General features: G+C 54.1%; 6 protein-coding genes and 2 non-coding genes across 8 annotated transcripts; 5 read left to right on the top strand and 3 right to left on the bottom strand.

The window, feature by feature from the left end:
* Positions 1 to 699: 699 nt before the first annotated feature.
* On the top strand, positions 700 to 1656 carry BO82DRAFT_352952 (uncharacterized protein). Its single transcript, XM_025634835.1, has 2 exons — positions 700 to 1278; positions 1389 to 1656. Exons 1-2 carry the CDS (start codon positions 842 to 844, stop codon positions 1393 to 1395), a joined length of 444 nt encoding a protein of 147 aa, XP_025493417.1. The 5' UTR covers positions 700 to 841; the 3' UTR covers positions 1396 to 1656.
* A 407-nt stretch (positions 1657 to 2063) lies between these two features.
* On the top strand, positions 2064 to 5348 carry BO82DRAFT_43446 (uncharacterized protein). Its single transcript, XM_025640947.1, has 2 exons — positions 2064 to 4663; positions 4733 to 5348. The coding sequence occupies exons 1-2, from the start codon at positions 2213 to 2215 to the stop codon at positions 5255 to 5257; spliced, it is 2976 nt and encodes a 991-aa protein (XP_025493416.1). The 5' UTR covers positions 2064 to 2212; the 3' UTR covers positions 5258 to 5348.
* A 91-nt stretch (positions 5349 to 5439) lies between these two features.
* Positions 5440 to 7774, bottom strand: BO82DRAFT_332066 (uncharacterized protein; the record flags this gene model as incomplete). The annotated part of the gene is made up of 2 exons (XM_025633164.1): positions 7035 to 7774; positions 5440 to 6989 (listed from the first exon to the last, which is right to left on the bottom strand). The coding sequence occupies exons 1-2, from the start codon at positions 7333 to 7335 to the stop codon at positions 5440 to 5442; spliced, it is 1851 nt and encodes a 616-aa protein (XP_025493415.1). The 5' UTR covers positions 7336 to 7774.
* On the bottom strand, positions 7561 to 8358 carry BO82DRAFT_279912 (2OG-Fe(II) oxygenase; the record flags this gene model as incomplete). The annotated part of the gene is made up of 1 exon (XM_025631280.1): positions 7561 to 8358. A coding segment is annotated over one exon (798 nt), but the record flags the coding sequence as incomplete, so codon positions are not given.
* Positions 8359 to 8747: 389 nt separating this feature from the next.
* On the top strand, positions 8748 to 8819 carry BO82DRAFT_t122. Its single transcript has one exon. It is a non-coding gene; the product is annotated as a tRNA-Met (tRNA).
* Positions 8820 to 9339: 520 nt separating this feature from the next.
* BO82DRAFT_t123 lies at positions 9340 to 9411 on the top strand. Its single transcript has one exon. It is a non-coding gene; the product is annotated as a tRNA-Arg (tRNA).
* A 349-nt stretch (positions 9412 to 9760) lies between these two features.
* BO82DRAFT_352949 (LipA and NB-ARC domain protein) lies at positions 9761 to 12030 on the bottom strand. Its single transcript, XM_025634834.1, has one exon. It carries the CDS (start codon positions 11646 to 11648, stop codon positions 9810 to 9812), a length of 1839 nt encoding a protein of 612 aa, XP_025493413.1. The 5' UTR covers positions 11649 to 12030; the 3' UTR covers positions 9761 to 9809.
* Positions 12031 to 12788: 758 nt separating this feature from the next.
* BO82DRAFT_352948 (uncharacterized protein) lies at positions 12789 to 13499 on the top strand. Its single transcript, XM_025634833.1, has one exon. It carries the CDS (start codon positions 12907 to 12909, stop codon positions 13375 to 13377), a length of 471 nt encoding a protein of 156 aa, XP_025493412.1. The 5' UTR covers positions 12789 to 12906; the 3' UTR covers positions 13378 to 13499.
* The last annotated feature ends 301 nt before the right edge of the window (positions 13500 to 13800 follow it).

Raw genomic sequence — 13800 nt, 5'->3', positions numbered from 1 at the left:
GGTTGTTTCCCACTGCTGGGTTTCTCTGCAGGTTTCTCAGTGCCGGACTCTTCAGATGGCTTCTTCTTCTTCTTCTGCTCCGACGCAGATTCCTCAGTCGGAGGCGGTTTCTCAGCACTAGACGGCTCCTCAGCAGGTGCGGCTTTCTTCTCAGCAGGTGACTCCTCAGCAGCCGGCTGTTTACGTCTGAGTTTCGGCGGTTTGCGCTTCGCAGGTGTTGTATCACTAGGCTTGGTGTTCACATCTAGACTATCCTCAGCGGAATCAGTCATAGTTGCCCTGTCTACCTAGTAGTATCAAAGCAGACTTAAATCCAAGCTCTCAAAGTATACCCGAAGCTAAAGCGAGAAGCACCATATAAACTAAAAAAACCCCCGCCGCCACTAACCGGAGATACAATTCCTACCACTTTTTTCTGTCTGGAATGACCCAGAAATGAGGTCACGATGAGGGAATCTGCGAATCCAATGAAGGGGGTTTGGAACCAAACGATTGGTTCTGTGGAACCATGAACCCGTATTGTTCGGACAACAGAGGAATACGAGAATGGTTGCAGTTGCGGTTGCGGTTTGCGGTTGCGGTTCGCGGCATTAGGGCCGGGGGCTGTCAGCTGATGCAGACCAGAGGAGTGGGCCAAGACGTCATGCATTTTATACTCATACTCGGGGGAGTATACTTTTTCGCCTCCGCCCCCCTTCCTTACACCTTACAATGAATTTAAACCCCTTCCAGTTTGGTGGACAAATATATCAATATATTGCGCCGATCCGATCAATAGTCGACCCTATTATTGCTTCAACAAAATAATCCACGCTGAAGGTATTACTCCTTTGCAACGAAAATGGCTACAACACCACCTCCAGACGAGCCAGCCAGCGCAGCAGAGGAGACCACTGCCCAGGGCCAAACCGCCACATTACCCCGTCGACCGCGCGAGCAACAACACAAGAAAGACATCTTCCAAGCCCAAGAAGCCAATGATACATCCCGCGCCTTGCAGCGACAGCCCCGGCGACAGCGACGACAACAGCAACAGCAAGAACAAGTATCTTCCGCCTCCGATACCGAAACCTCAGTCGACGAATCGATCGGCGGCGCGCGCGAGGACCAGCAGCAACAACAAGCCACGACGACGCTGCGAGGAGGCCATCAGGATTGGTCGCTCGAGCCGGAGCCCGAGAAGGAAGACACCGGACTAAAGCTGCGGCTGGATTTGAACTTGGATGTCGAGGTGGAGCTGAAGGCGAAGATTCACGGGGATATCACTTTGGCGCTTTTGTAAGTTCTTTGCTCCGGCGGATTCATCGTTCTTGCAAGGCTGTATGGGCTGCAGTTGGAAGGCTTAATTCTGGCTACCTGGGAAAGGGCACACAGCTAATGCTTTTAAGGTCCTGATCATAGTGCTTAATCCCATCTGCATGGCTGGAAGATTGAATCTCAAGCTCCGGTCGTCTAACATCGAGTGAAGTTCTGCATGGTGCGAGGTATTCTTCCTCGGTCGCTTCTAGCGCGACTCTGATTCTGTGACCTAGCACACTGACACTTCAAGAGCAAAGCTCACTAGCGTAATGGTGCACTTTGAGTCGCCTTGCATGGCACACCATGTTTGTCTGTACATACATAGTAACTGAACCTAATCAAGAAAGCTCAATCACGAGCGCACGCAACTCCTGGCCTTCGATGACGTCCGTCTTCTCTAATCAAGCTAAAACTCACCGTGCCTTGCAGATAGTCCCAGAGTGCAAGATCCATGGTCCGCTGCACATGAATCATGAGAACCTGACGTAGAGCGAACAAACAAAGAGATTTTTGCCCCCTAAGCTCATAATCATGCCACTGTTCGTCGGGTCTATTCGCTGCTATGCTCTGATTCCATGGTTTGGAAGTATATCGTAAATTGTGCCATGGGTACATGTAGCGCTAGTAAGCGACAGTGCAATTAGTGCCGTGGATGTATGTAGGCTCCTGTACTGTCCACAAGATTCAGCCCTCGTATTCATCGTGTCAATAAGAGTAAGTGACGTATCAATGATGGCTAGTTGGTCTGTCTTGTGATAGCAGTGTCGAAGATATCAAGTTATAAATGCACGGGCAGCGTTGAAATAGTATGAGAACATGAACAGCATGATCCACAAATCTGAGAATCAATCACAGCAAGAAGGTACAACATTCTTCAATTTTCAAACACGAGACACACAGAAGCAAAACACTCATGGAGGTGAAAAAAGCTGCAACGCATCCTGGTACCCAGGGTACCCAGGGGAAAGCCCACCGCAAGATTCAAAAACTGAGCTCCAAGGGCAGTCGCTCTGCGGGGAAAGGCCCGGTTTCGGCAGAGGACAAGGAGCCAAGTCTAAAGGAGATCAGTCCCCACGAGATGGAAGGGAGTACCCACAGCTCTCAGGAACAGAGACAGAGCATGCGGTCCGGCTCAGGTGGGGCCGAGGCTGGGGGATCTAAGACGTCTCCGCGTTCGTCGATGCTGGCCCGGGGTAAGACGGCGGCAGATCGGCTGGGCCGTTCCACTCAGGGCGTGAAATCGATGGGTCACCGGTCTTCTTCGGATACGGCGCAAAAGGCCCAAGATAAGCTCGGCGAAGGTGCCCAACAAGCCAAGGGCGCGGTACCTGCTCAAGAAGACACCGCTGGCTCTGGCTTGGAAGATGTTCAAGGTAGCGTATTCAGCCTAGCGAGTCTAGAGGGGCTCAGTGTCGAGGAAGGAGGCATGATAATGAGTTCGGCGGGGCAGCCGATTGGGGAGGTGGTCGAGGGAGATCCCGACGACCTTGTCGGCCAGACTGTCAGCAAGAATGGAGAGATTTTGGACGAAGATGGGGATCTAATTGGACGTGTTCAGCTTCTGGAGAAGGAGGCAGAACCAGCATCCGGAGAAAACCTCGATGCGGGAACATCTGAGCAGGGTGAAAGCCTTCCAGATATGCCCACTTCCGAAGAGGGGGTCGCTCAAGATCAGATGGGACAAGAAGAAGACCAGGAAGAAATCAAGATGGAGGACGCCACTGCTCCATCCGAGCCCGATCAACCTGTGGAAGAGTCACAGGCAAGCGACGCAGGTCAGTCCTTGGAAGAGCCACCAGCAAGCGAAGTGGACCAAGCCCTACAGGAGCAACAGCCAAGCGAGAAAGAAGAGCTCGCTGAAGAAAGCGGGGCTGAGATCCCCAAGCCTGCGGAAGAAGAAGAGATCACGGGAGATAAAGAAGTGGGAGCAGAAGTCGGAGAAGAAGGGGTGGGCGAAGAAGGGGTGGGCGAAGAAGGAGTAGGCGAAGAAGGAGTGGGCGAAGAAGGAGTGGGCGAAGAAGGAGTGGGCGAAGAAGGAGTGGGCGAAGAAGGAGTAGGCGAAGAAGGAGTGGGTGAAGAAGCAGGAGCGGGAGAAGAGGGAGAGAAAGAAGGAGAGGAAGGAGAAGAAGAAGAGGCTCCAGAACTACCAGACATCTCCACCCTCGAAGGGCTTACCTGCACCAAATTCGGAGGCATCGTTGATTCCAAAGGTGCCCTCGTCGGCGAGCTGGTCGAGGGTGATGCCAAGAAGATCTTCCGTGGGAAGTATCAGCTCGATGACCAAGGCCAGTTCTGGGACCAGCGCGGGAAGGTTGTGGGCAAAGCGAGGCCTCTCCCGGTCGAGGAAGACGAACTTGGTCCGTTCGCCGACCTGGGTGATTTGCATGTAGCCGAGGACGGGTGGGTCGTGAATGAAGAAGGCCGACGGGTAGGCCAGGTGGTCGAAGGGGACGCGCACAAACTTCGCGGCCGTGCAGTCGACGAGGATGGCGATATCCTGGATCGGCGAGGAAATCCGCTGGGCCGTGCAGAGCCGTGGGAAGAGCCAGAAGAGGCCGAGGGTGAGGAGGGTGAGGAGCCAGAGGAAGAAGAAGAAGAGGATTTATCGATGTTGGCCGGTAAGAAGGTGAATAAGCTGGGCAACATTGTCGACGACGCTGGTGTGATATTTGGAAGACTGGTAGCTGGAAATCCACGCAAGCTGGCTGGCAAGTCGGTGGACGAACAAGGTCAAGTGTGGGACTCGGCAGGCCGCGTAGTCGGCCAAGCAGAGCTTCTCCCGGCTGAAGAACGAGATCGGCCTGAGGGACCCTTCTCTGGTCTCGAAGGCTTGGTGGTTGGCAAGGATGGGTTGGTGATCGATGAGAACGGTGATACTGTCGGGCGCTTGGTGAGTGGGGATCCTCAGCGTCTTCGTGGACGTGCCGTCGATGAAGACGGTGAGGTTCTCGACAAGTCGGGCAATGCTATCGGCCAGGCTGAACCGTGGAGCCCTGAAGAGCCAACCCGCGAAGTCAGCCCCATGGCTGGTCGGAAAGTGAACCGTGATGGCGAGGTTCGTGATGAGAATGGCAATGTGATCGGCAAGCTGACCCAAGGCGAACTCTCCAACTTGATCGGTCGGACTGTCGACGAAAACGGTTATGTGGTTGACAATGATGGTAACAAGATCGGTGAATGCACCCTCTTGGAGAACATCCCCCCTGAGCCGGAGCCGGAGTCGGAGCCGGAGCCAGAGCTGTCGCCCGAAGAACGTGAAAAACAGGCCCGTGAAGAAAGGGATCGAGAGCTGGCAAAGAAGATGGCTTCCATTGTTCAGCAGACGCTGGACTCGATTGAGCCCTTGTGCAAACAGATCACTCAGGTAAGCGAAGACTCTTGAACAGATCAGCTTGTAAACCATATGGCTCACTAAACCGGTTTGCTTCGATAGCATATTGAGCGAGCCAACAGCACTCCCAAAGAGGAGCTAGACGAAGAGCAGCTTGTCAAGCAGGTCAAGCCGCTGATCGAAGAGGCCGGCAATGGCTTGCAGGAGTGCAAAGGTGCTCTCCGGGCGTTGGACCCCGATGGTCAGATTGCTGCTCAAGCCAAAGCACGCAGTGCATCGCAAGAAGCTAGCCCCGAGGAGCATCATCTAGCTGAGTTGCTCAAAGACCTGACTCGGGTGGTGGGAGAAACGATTGAGAGAGGAAAGGCTCTGATCGCTGATATGCCCCATGCTAAGAAGAAGATCAATCCGCTGTGGACTTTGTTGTCCGAGCCCTTGGTTCAGATCATCGCCGCGGTGGGCCTCTTGCTGAGTGGTGTGCTCGGGCTAGTCGGCAAACTACTCAACGGGCTCGGACTGGGCAATCTCCTCTCGGGTTTGCTGGGTGGCTTGGGGGTCGACAAGCTGCTGGAAGGGCTGGGCTTGGGAAAGATAACAGAGGGGCTGGGGCTCGGTGGTAAGAAGTGACTGATCGGTCAGAGGCCGAATGAGACTGTTCTGATCATGGCAGGCAAACTCCGCTATCTCACAGTTCACTTGCTTCTTCTCGTTCTGTCATTCTTGTATCTTACCAGTGACATGTTCGCCTCAATTTCAAGCATATGAATTCATGATAACTAAAGATCAAGTTCGTCGTAAGGATCGTGAGCCTAACCATGCCGTCGAGCTATTGCTGCTAGAAAAGCCGCACTCATAGCGGAAAGCACCAGAAACATCAAAAGCAAGAAGGCGCCGCCCCAGAGTGTCCACCATGCTCTAGCATCTCTCCGATCGACCCACAATTGCTTGAGTGTTTTTGGCTGTTGTGCGTCAAGATAGGTTTTGAGTTTTCGCAAGCGGGGACCGAAGTACTCGTAGTGTAAAAAAGCCTGGTTGGGACGGACATCATGCTGGAAGATAGAAGTGATCATGAATTTGATGTCTTCTGGGTAATAGGGCGCGCGAGAATGGATTTCTCGCATCGATGTAGCGGTGATCTTATTTTGGTCAAAAGAGCCAATACCTTTGATACTTGCGGCTGAACCAGCGATGTCAAACGCCGCCTGGATTGTAGGTGGCAGAGAGCAGCGGTGGAAATTCTCCAATATGCGTTTGACCGAGGGCCTTCTCACATCGATCTCGAAAGTTCCAGGTAATTTTGTCTTAGTACCAAGTCGCTCGCTGACTTCGATCCTCCTACCCGGCCAAGGAACTTCTTCGGATTTGTTTACCTTTCTCAACTGCCTCAGGCCTCCATTCGACGAGGGTCTGAACAATAGAGCGTAAGTTTTGGACAGCTCATTGTAAATAGGATCGAGGTAGTCCTTCTTCTGAAGATCTCGGCCGTTGTAGAAGAAAGTAGGATGAGCGAAAACCCGAATCGCATTCCGCCCGGCAAAGATTCTAAGATGATCATCCAGGCAATCCGTCCATTCAATATTCAGTCCACCGAAGTCTTGCAGGTAATGGATTGTGAAAGTTTCCGCTGCAAAGGTTGGGCTGGAGGCTTCATCTAGAGGAAGCTCTTTGACCGGCTCAATGCTTTTCATTACACTGCGATGAGACTCGACCATTTCGAAAATCTTGTAAATTGGCTCGTCTTTGTGTCTGAGGTAGAACGTGAGAGGTAGCGGGTCTCGAATCGCGCGGAACTGGGACTTGAATTCCAACGCCGTCAGGCAATCGTATACAAGATGAAATTGGTACCAGAGGATCGCAGGCTCGTTGACGGCAGACTGTGCTAGTATACGCCGCGTATAGCATCGATCCAAGAGTTCTTGGAGGGTCATTTCATTGGGACCGCCAAGTCTGCAAAGTCGCAGTGTCCGCCCGACTTCGGTCAATACCCGGAGCGTTTGGTCTGCATCAAAGTAGCGACAGTCAACACATACGCCATCTCTGCATTCGAGGGCGTCATTCCGTCGAGCTTCCATGCGAACAAGAATCGAAAGCAGGCGAGGCAAGCGTGAGTATTCGAACGCTGCTCTCGAGGTGTCCAGCGGACCAAATATGCGGTTCATTCTGTGAGGTTCGATGGCGAAGAGCCCTTCCAGAAGCGTGTCACGGTAGCGGGAGAGGACTCTGGCATCGAACAGGATGTCATCGTTTCCATGCCATCCGAGCGTGCGGTAGATGGTCGGAAACTGATCAAACGCCGCTTCGTATGCATTCTCCATGGTTTGCCTTTCTGCTGGGGTGGATTTGTGCTCCTTCCAGAAGTCTAGGCGGGTCAGAGTCTATTTTCATCTGGCGAAGACCAACATACCCGCATATTCCGCCATGTAAGCCTCATTCTCTGCATCAATCTCCTCCGCTGACATCAAATGCACTGGTTTCGATGTGGGAGCATGCTTGGGTCGTCCTTTCTGGATTTCCTCGTTGATTGCACTGAGAATGGGATCACTTTGTCTGATCTGTTCTCGGACTCTGCTCGGATCGCGTCTCTCATTCTCCTGGTCGATCAATTTGATCAGAGCCTTGATCGAGTCTGTCAGGTCCCGCACGGCAGCCATGGCGTCTTCGTCGGATGCGATGGGCTGGCTCGGTTCTAGAATTGATGAATCCATGGTTGTGACCGGGAGGAAGTGGGGGAGGCAGAAAGAAGCATCAGCAGAGCTAACCTAACTTATGATGCAATCGACCTGTTAGCGCTTATCGCCGGCTGTGCAGTACACCAACCCTCTAACGCCCATCTTTACCACTACGATATGCTGAGAGCCATCCATCACCCATATAACCCATAAAACTCGTAACCAACATCCCCTCACTGGTTACTATACACACCTCCACCCTCAATCCTCACCCTCCAAAATCTCCTCATACATCACATCCGTCCTTAACGTATACTTAACCCCCCGCACCACCGGCTCCCCCGCATGCAACAGATCATTCTGCTGAAACACCAACACCGACCCAACCCTCGGAAGCACCTTAACCACCTCATCCTCCTCCCTCTCAACCTCCAACCGCCGCACAAACGAAGTCGCTCCGCCCACCAGATCCCCCTCCCCCTCCCCCTCCCCCTCCCCATTCAAATACACATGCACCGTGAAAAATGACCGCTCCCGCCGATCCGGCGTGGTATACCACGCATCCCAATGCGGCCGGAAGAACTCGCCGCCCTCGTACCGCAGAAAGCGCAGCCGCTCGTTGAGCCGCGTGAGCCGGTAGCGCCGGCGCGTCTGCAGCGTCACGCGCCAGGCATCTTTCTCCAGCGTGTCGATCGCAAACTCATCCCGCAGGAAGGGGAGCAGCCGGTCGCACAGTTTCTGCGCGAGCTCCGGCGCGTCGAGGATGATGCGGCCGCAGTTGCGCGTGTCCGGGCGGAGGATCTGTTCGCCGGCGCCGACGTTGAGCATGGCGCGCTCCCATGTGGGGGTTGGGGAGGTCCCCCGGGTGAGGGTGCTGGCTTCGGCGAGGCGGAGGAGCTCGGTGCATTCGGGTTCGGTGAGGATGTTGTCGATGGTTGCGGCGAAGAGGTGGCGGTAGTGTGGGAGGGGTGGGGTGGTTTGCGTGAAGTCGATGCGGTGGGCGGTTGCGTTGGGGGGTGCGGTCGGGGGGAGGAAGGTGGCCATTTTTGTAGGGCTTTGGGGGTATCGTGTGGGGTTTGGGTCGTATTGTAGCCTTTTGAGCGCGAGTTGGGTGTGTTCGGGATTGATATAGCAGGTAAAAGGGTAAGTATGCGGGCTATATACGGCTGACGAGGCTCGCAAGGCTGAATCTTGCCCCTGCTACCCAATGGCTGTTGACGCAGTGCGTAGTCTGTCGACTGTTATTATATGGGTGGGATGATGTTCAACATGAAGCTAAAAGATATGATCAACGTGGTAGGTCTGGGAAATCAGTGTTTATTGGGCTAGAGGGGCGTCTGTATAAATTGGACAGTGGTATTCTTTAGGTAGGATGGCCATTTCTCATTAGCAGGACAAGTATAAATTTGGTACATAGAGCCAAAACACTGGAGAAAGTATATCCACCAAGCATGTTAGCTCAGGGGAAGAGCGCCGGGCTCATAACCCGGAGGACCCTGGATCGAAACCAGGACATGCTAAGTATTTCTTTTTGTTTTTTTGCCGCCGGCTAGCATAATCCTTTTTTATCGTTTCTCCTTTTTGTGTTATTGTTTGTGTGTAAATACCTTCAATGCTTTATTTGATCTCAGTTTTTCAAGCCGACTGATTATGATCCGGCCTTCGGTCCTTGTGGATTTGGGAAAACTCCGATCGCAGTCGAGCTTGAAAAATTCACCCAACCACAGTTAGATTTATATATTGAGCAACGCCAGCCTCAACATTACAACACCTAAATTGTCAATAGGACACTGATTGAACTCCCCCCCCCTATTATTCATTCTAATCTACCGGCGTATTCAGCTTGTAAATTATTGAATAAACCTAGATATCATGTTCAAAGATATATTAACTGGGCTGAACCCCTCCCAAGTGAGAAGAATGCCACCGCACCCAACGATGACCACCACCAGTCCAAGAAAATCCCTCGCCAGAAACACCCGCTCTCCTATTGTCTTTGCAGGTTATAACTGCTACCTGCAATGCTCAATTCAACAAGTGGCTCCCGTGGCGCAATGGTAGCGCGTTAGACTTCTAATCTAAAGGCTGCGGGTTCGAGACCCGCCGGGAGCTTCTCTTTTTGCGCCTGATGATTTTTGTCCGGTCTGTCTATCTTGGCATCTATTTTCTGTCGCGCAAGCAAAGCTGTTTTCCACGGGGTTGTTGTGCAATCATGTCGGCTTAGCAGACAACGTAGCTGTGCCGGCAGTTGTTCCAGTTTGTTTGATCGATTGTCTCACTATCGGTTTCCAATCCTCTCACATTGTCGCGCATGGTGTTGTCTTATTACATCGGTAAGTACGTAGTGTTTTTGTTTCGTTTGTGCCTAAACCCATGACTGCAGCACAGCACTATTGGCTGGCACAACTTCATTCTGCTCTAGACGGACTTCTACGAAAATGGACCAAGTACCAAATGTATATATATAGAGTAATTGCAGCATATACACATGATTCTGATGCTCTGAGCAATCACCCCCGCACAATGTAGAACCCATTCAACGCCATCTGCTTCTCAACCGCACCGGCATTCGGCCCCCGCACCCCGATCCAATGCAGAGGCACATTCTCCACCATCCTCTGGCCCTGGTACCTGATATTTGTGACCCCATCGCGGGTTCTCTGCACCCAGGTGCCGGCTTGCCCACTCCCTTCGCCACCATCACGCAGACCATGCCCCTCGGCACCCCAAGCAGCATGCCCTAGCACCTCCTGTGCATACGCTACATCACACGCATCAGCTATCATGGCCGCCTCGGCTGCCGCCTCGCGCGCCGCCTGCAGCTCTCTCTGTGTGTTACCGATCGCGGGCGGCAAGTCTGGGCGGAGATAGCTCATGATCCGTACCTGGAGACGTGACTGTGGTGCAAGTGGCGGAGAGTCGTCCAAGAAACGGATGGTGGTCTCCCTGCTCCTCGCGCGCGAGAGGTTCACCCGTGCTTCATGGGCCGGGTTATACGAGAGGATGGAGAGGATTATGCCTTGCCACTGGTGGTCATAAGGAGACGAATTTGTTGTCCCCCCTGGTTGAGGTACCTGCGCAACAGATTGGCAGACTCGCGCCCAGCCGAAGAAAATCCCGTAGTATTGATCCTGGACCATGTCGGGAACTTTGCCCAGCCGGTGCCTGGTTCCATCCCCACCTGCTGCGGGTTCCACGCGCGATGCCGTGAAGTCCACGGGAAATGGTGGCTGTGGACCAAGATCCAAGGAGATAGGCTGGTATTCTCCCGCCACTGAATGATTGCCGGTGGTTGTGGGCCTCGAGCCAACGGACACCAACGAATTCACGCGGTCGCCGGCCCCGCTCATCGAATATGCCGTCTCAGCAGCCGTCTGCGTTTTCCAGCTCGGTTTGTACGGCTGGATTCGATCCTGGACCGCGGCGGTCACGGGGGCGATGACGGCCTCGGCGGCCGTCTGAACGTACATCCCGAGAACCATCGCACCAACCTCCAAGGGCATGGTGGAGAGACTGGCGCCCCGACACGAGCTGGGACTCAGGGACGTGGACAGGACTCGGAAGACCGGACTGTAGCAGAGTACCTTCTTCTTGCCGTTCCCACACAGCACGAGTTGGAAGTAGCCATCACCCGCCTCGGCAGGGATCCTCGCCACGATGGTCTCTCGCAGATGGTGCGTTTCGCGAACTTTAGGTGGTGCCCTTTTACGGAATTTCGCAATGTCGCGCTGCCACGCACGCTCATCCGCGGGCTCCACCTGAGTCGCCTGGACCGCATGGGAGGGCGTCACGTCAACCCAGTCATCGGTAAGCCGCAGAAGGGCCTTGGTGCGCATGCCCGTCTTGCCGGTCCATCCCTTCGATTGCAGATAGAGGGTGCGGTCGGCGGGAAGGGGGGAGTCGGAGAAGATGGAGATGGTCACGGAGGTGGTGCTACCCCGGTAGAAGACCACACCGGAGGAGTGGCGCAGAATACTGACATGTTTGGTACTTTCCGTAGGATGATTGAGCAGTCCGCCTAGAAAGTGACGCGCTTCACCGTAGGCTTTCTGCGCGACCGAAAGATCCGTGGTGGTGCGGGGGAGGCTCGGTGCGGGGGATGTTGCTGGGGCAAGATCATGGATGGTAGTTGCAGCGCGGGTGGGGATGGTCTGTGATGGCTGGGGTCGCGGTGGCCGTGGTGATGGGGATCGCATAGGAGTGTATGGCGGTGGTGGTGTGTCTAGGAGTGGGGGCTTCTCCGAGGGAGTTGGTGTTGGGCATGGCGAGATCCTGATAACACCACGGATAGTGCCATCATCGTCAGCTTGCGGAAGAGGCTTGCGCTTGATTTGGTGCTGGTTCAGCATAGTAGATGTCCATTTGAACAACAATGAAAGGGGCCGCCTGGGGCTCAGATATTGCAACCAAACCCCTGAAGTCCCCTGAAAGGATCGGAGTCGTGATGTCGATCGGAAGCGGCGGAGGTGCTGACTCAGCGCCTAGACGAGGGTGAAAGGATTGTGTCTCGGAAATGTATGAATTGATGTATGGATTGGAACAATGACTCCGGAGATGTTCGATTCTCTTCGATGGTTGATGTCACTGCATTGGGGAACCATGGTTGGCTGACTGCGGCCACATCCCGTAGATCAATTGACAGAACTTAGGCTGATTTGTTCGTAGCATGAACTGCAAACATCTGACGGGGGCTTACATTCGACAATCCCGATCGCAAAACTTGTCGTTTACCGAGGAATACTCGTCTGACATGTAAGTTTATCGATTGTTCGGACACTTGGCATGATAATAAAGCCAGGTCGAATGTTTCGTGCCATTTGGTGTTGAGCTCCTGGTTCAGCAAGCAGCTATGTAGGAAAGAAGAGGGATAGGCGAACCATGCTACAGGTAGCTGAAGGCGCTGCGAGATTGGACTGATGTGATGAGTCTTCATCTAAAGAGTATTAGGCAGCTTGAGAAGAATGAGAAGATATTATGTGTCATGCAAGATGTCCTCAGTGTAATGTTCCAGGTCAACATAGTAGAAGTAGAGAGGAAGTTGATTGTTAGAGCAGGGAAAACATCGGGGAGAGCATCCATCGAGCTTCCATGTGCTTATCGATATCGATAAGCATGAATGACCAGGCATCAAGGCACGGAGGCACGGAGGCACGGAGGCACGAAAGGCACCACAAAGCCACCAGCTATGCGATGATGTATGTGCAGCTGCATTCGGATGGGACTCAAAGCCGGGTTCAACCAGCTGAATCGATCGGAAGGATTTACAGATCCACGTGAAGAGTTTGTTCCTGCTGTGCTGACCCAGTTCCAAGCACATCAACAATGATCTCCGCAATCGCAACGGGCACTTCTCAAGCCGCACGAGGACGATAAGCCAACGGGCGATAAGTGGACAGCCGAAAGGGTGGCTGGCAGTGACGTCTTCCCGTTCCCATGCCTATGCCCACGCCCACTCTCACTCACTGCCTCTTGTTCCTAACCAACCATACCCTCGCACAGTTATCCCCTTTATCTGCAACCCCAACCCCAACCCCAACTCCAACTTCCAGACCTCCCTCTGACCGACAACCCCATCGCCTATACCTACAGTCATACCCATAGCCCAACATGGCCTCGTCACCCCCCGAGACCGAACCCCCGACCCTCGACACCATCGCCCAGGTGCTCCAACACGACACCCGCGTCAAGCTGGCAGGCGTGGACGTCGACGGCATGCTGCGCGGCAAGCTGGTCTCCAAGAAGAAGTTCCTCTCGATCGTCGCCGACGGGTTCGGGTTCTGCTCCGTGATCTTCGGGTGGGACATGCACGACCGCACCTACTTCAAGGAGCTGGCGATCAGCAACAAGGAGAACGGGTACCGCGACCTGGTCGCCGTGCCGGACCTGCGCAGTTTCCGTCGCATCCCCTGGGAGAACAACATCCCCTTCTTCCTGGTCAGCTTCCACGATCCCGACACCAAGGAGCCGGTGTGCGCGTGTCCGCGGGGCCTGTTGCGCACGGCGCTGGGGTCGGTGGAGGCGGCCGGGTATCGCGCGATGGCTGGAGGTATGTCCACCCCACCCCTGCTGTTATGCTAGGGGATGTGCAGCGCTAAGATAGCCGAATAGCGGAGTATGAGTTCTATCATTTCCGCGCGCCCAGCAGTCATGCAGACCCCAAGCAGAACGCCTCCGCGACCGCCACCTTCCTCAAAGAGAACCCCGTCGAAGCGTTGCCGTCGTTGACGGAGGGGATGTTCGGATACAGTCTGACGCGGCCGACGCATAACCAGGAGTATTACTATGGGGTGTTCGATGCGTGCGAGCAGTTCAACTGTGAGATTGAGGGGTGGCATACCGAGAGCGGGCCGGGGGTTTATGAAGCGGTATGGGCCCTGCCCTACTGTTCCGCAGCGGACAGTACCATACGCTTCTCCGCGCTGTGCTGACAATGGCTACTAGGCACTTCAATTCGGCGAAGCCAAAGAAATGGCCGATAAAGCGGGACTCTTCAAGTAGGCC

The sequence above is a fragment of the Aspergillus uvarum genome (genome assembly GCF_003184745.1).
Source record: "Aspergillus uvarum CBS 121591 unplaced genomic scaffold BO82scaffold_17, whole genome shotgun sequence".
NCBI lineage: Eukaryota > Fungi > Ascomycota > Eurotiomycetes > Eurotiales > Aspergillaceae > Aspergillus > Aspergillus uvarum.
This window is presented reverse-complemented; position numbering and strand designations above follow the sequence as displayed.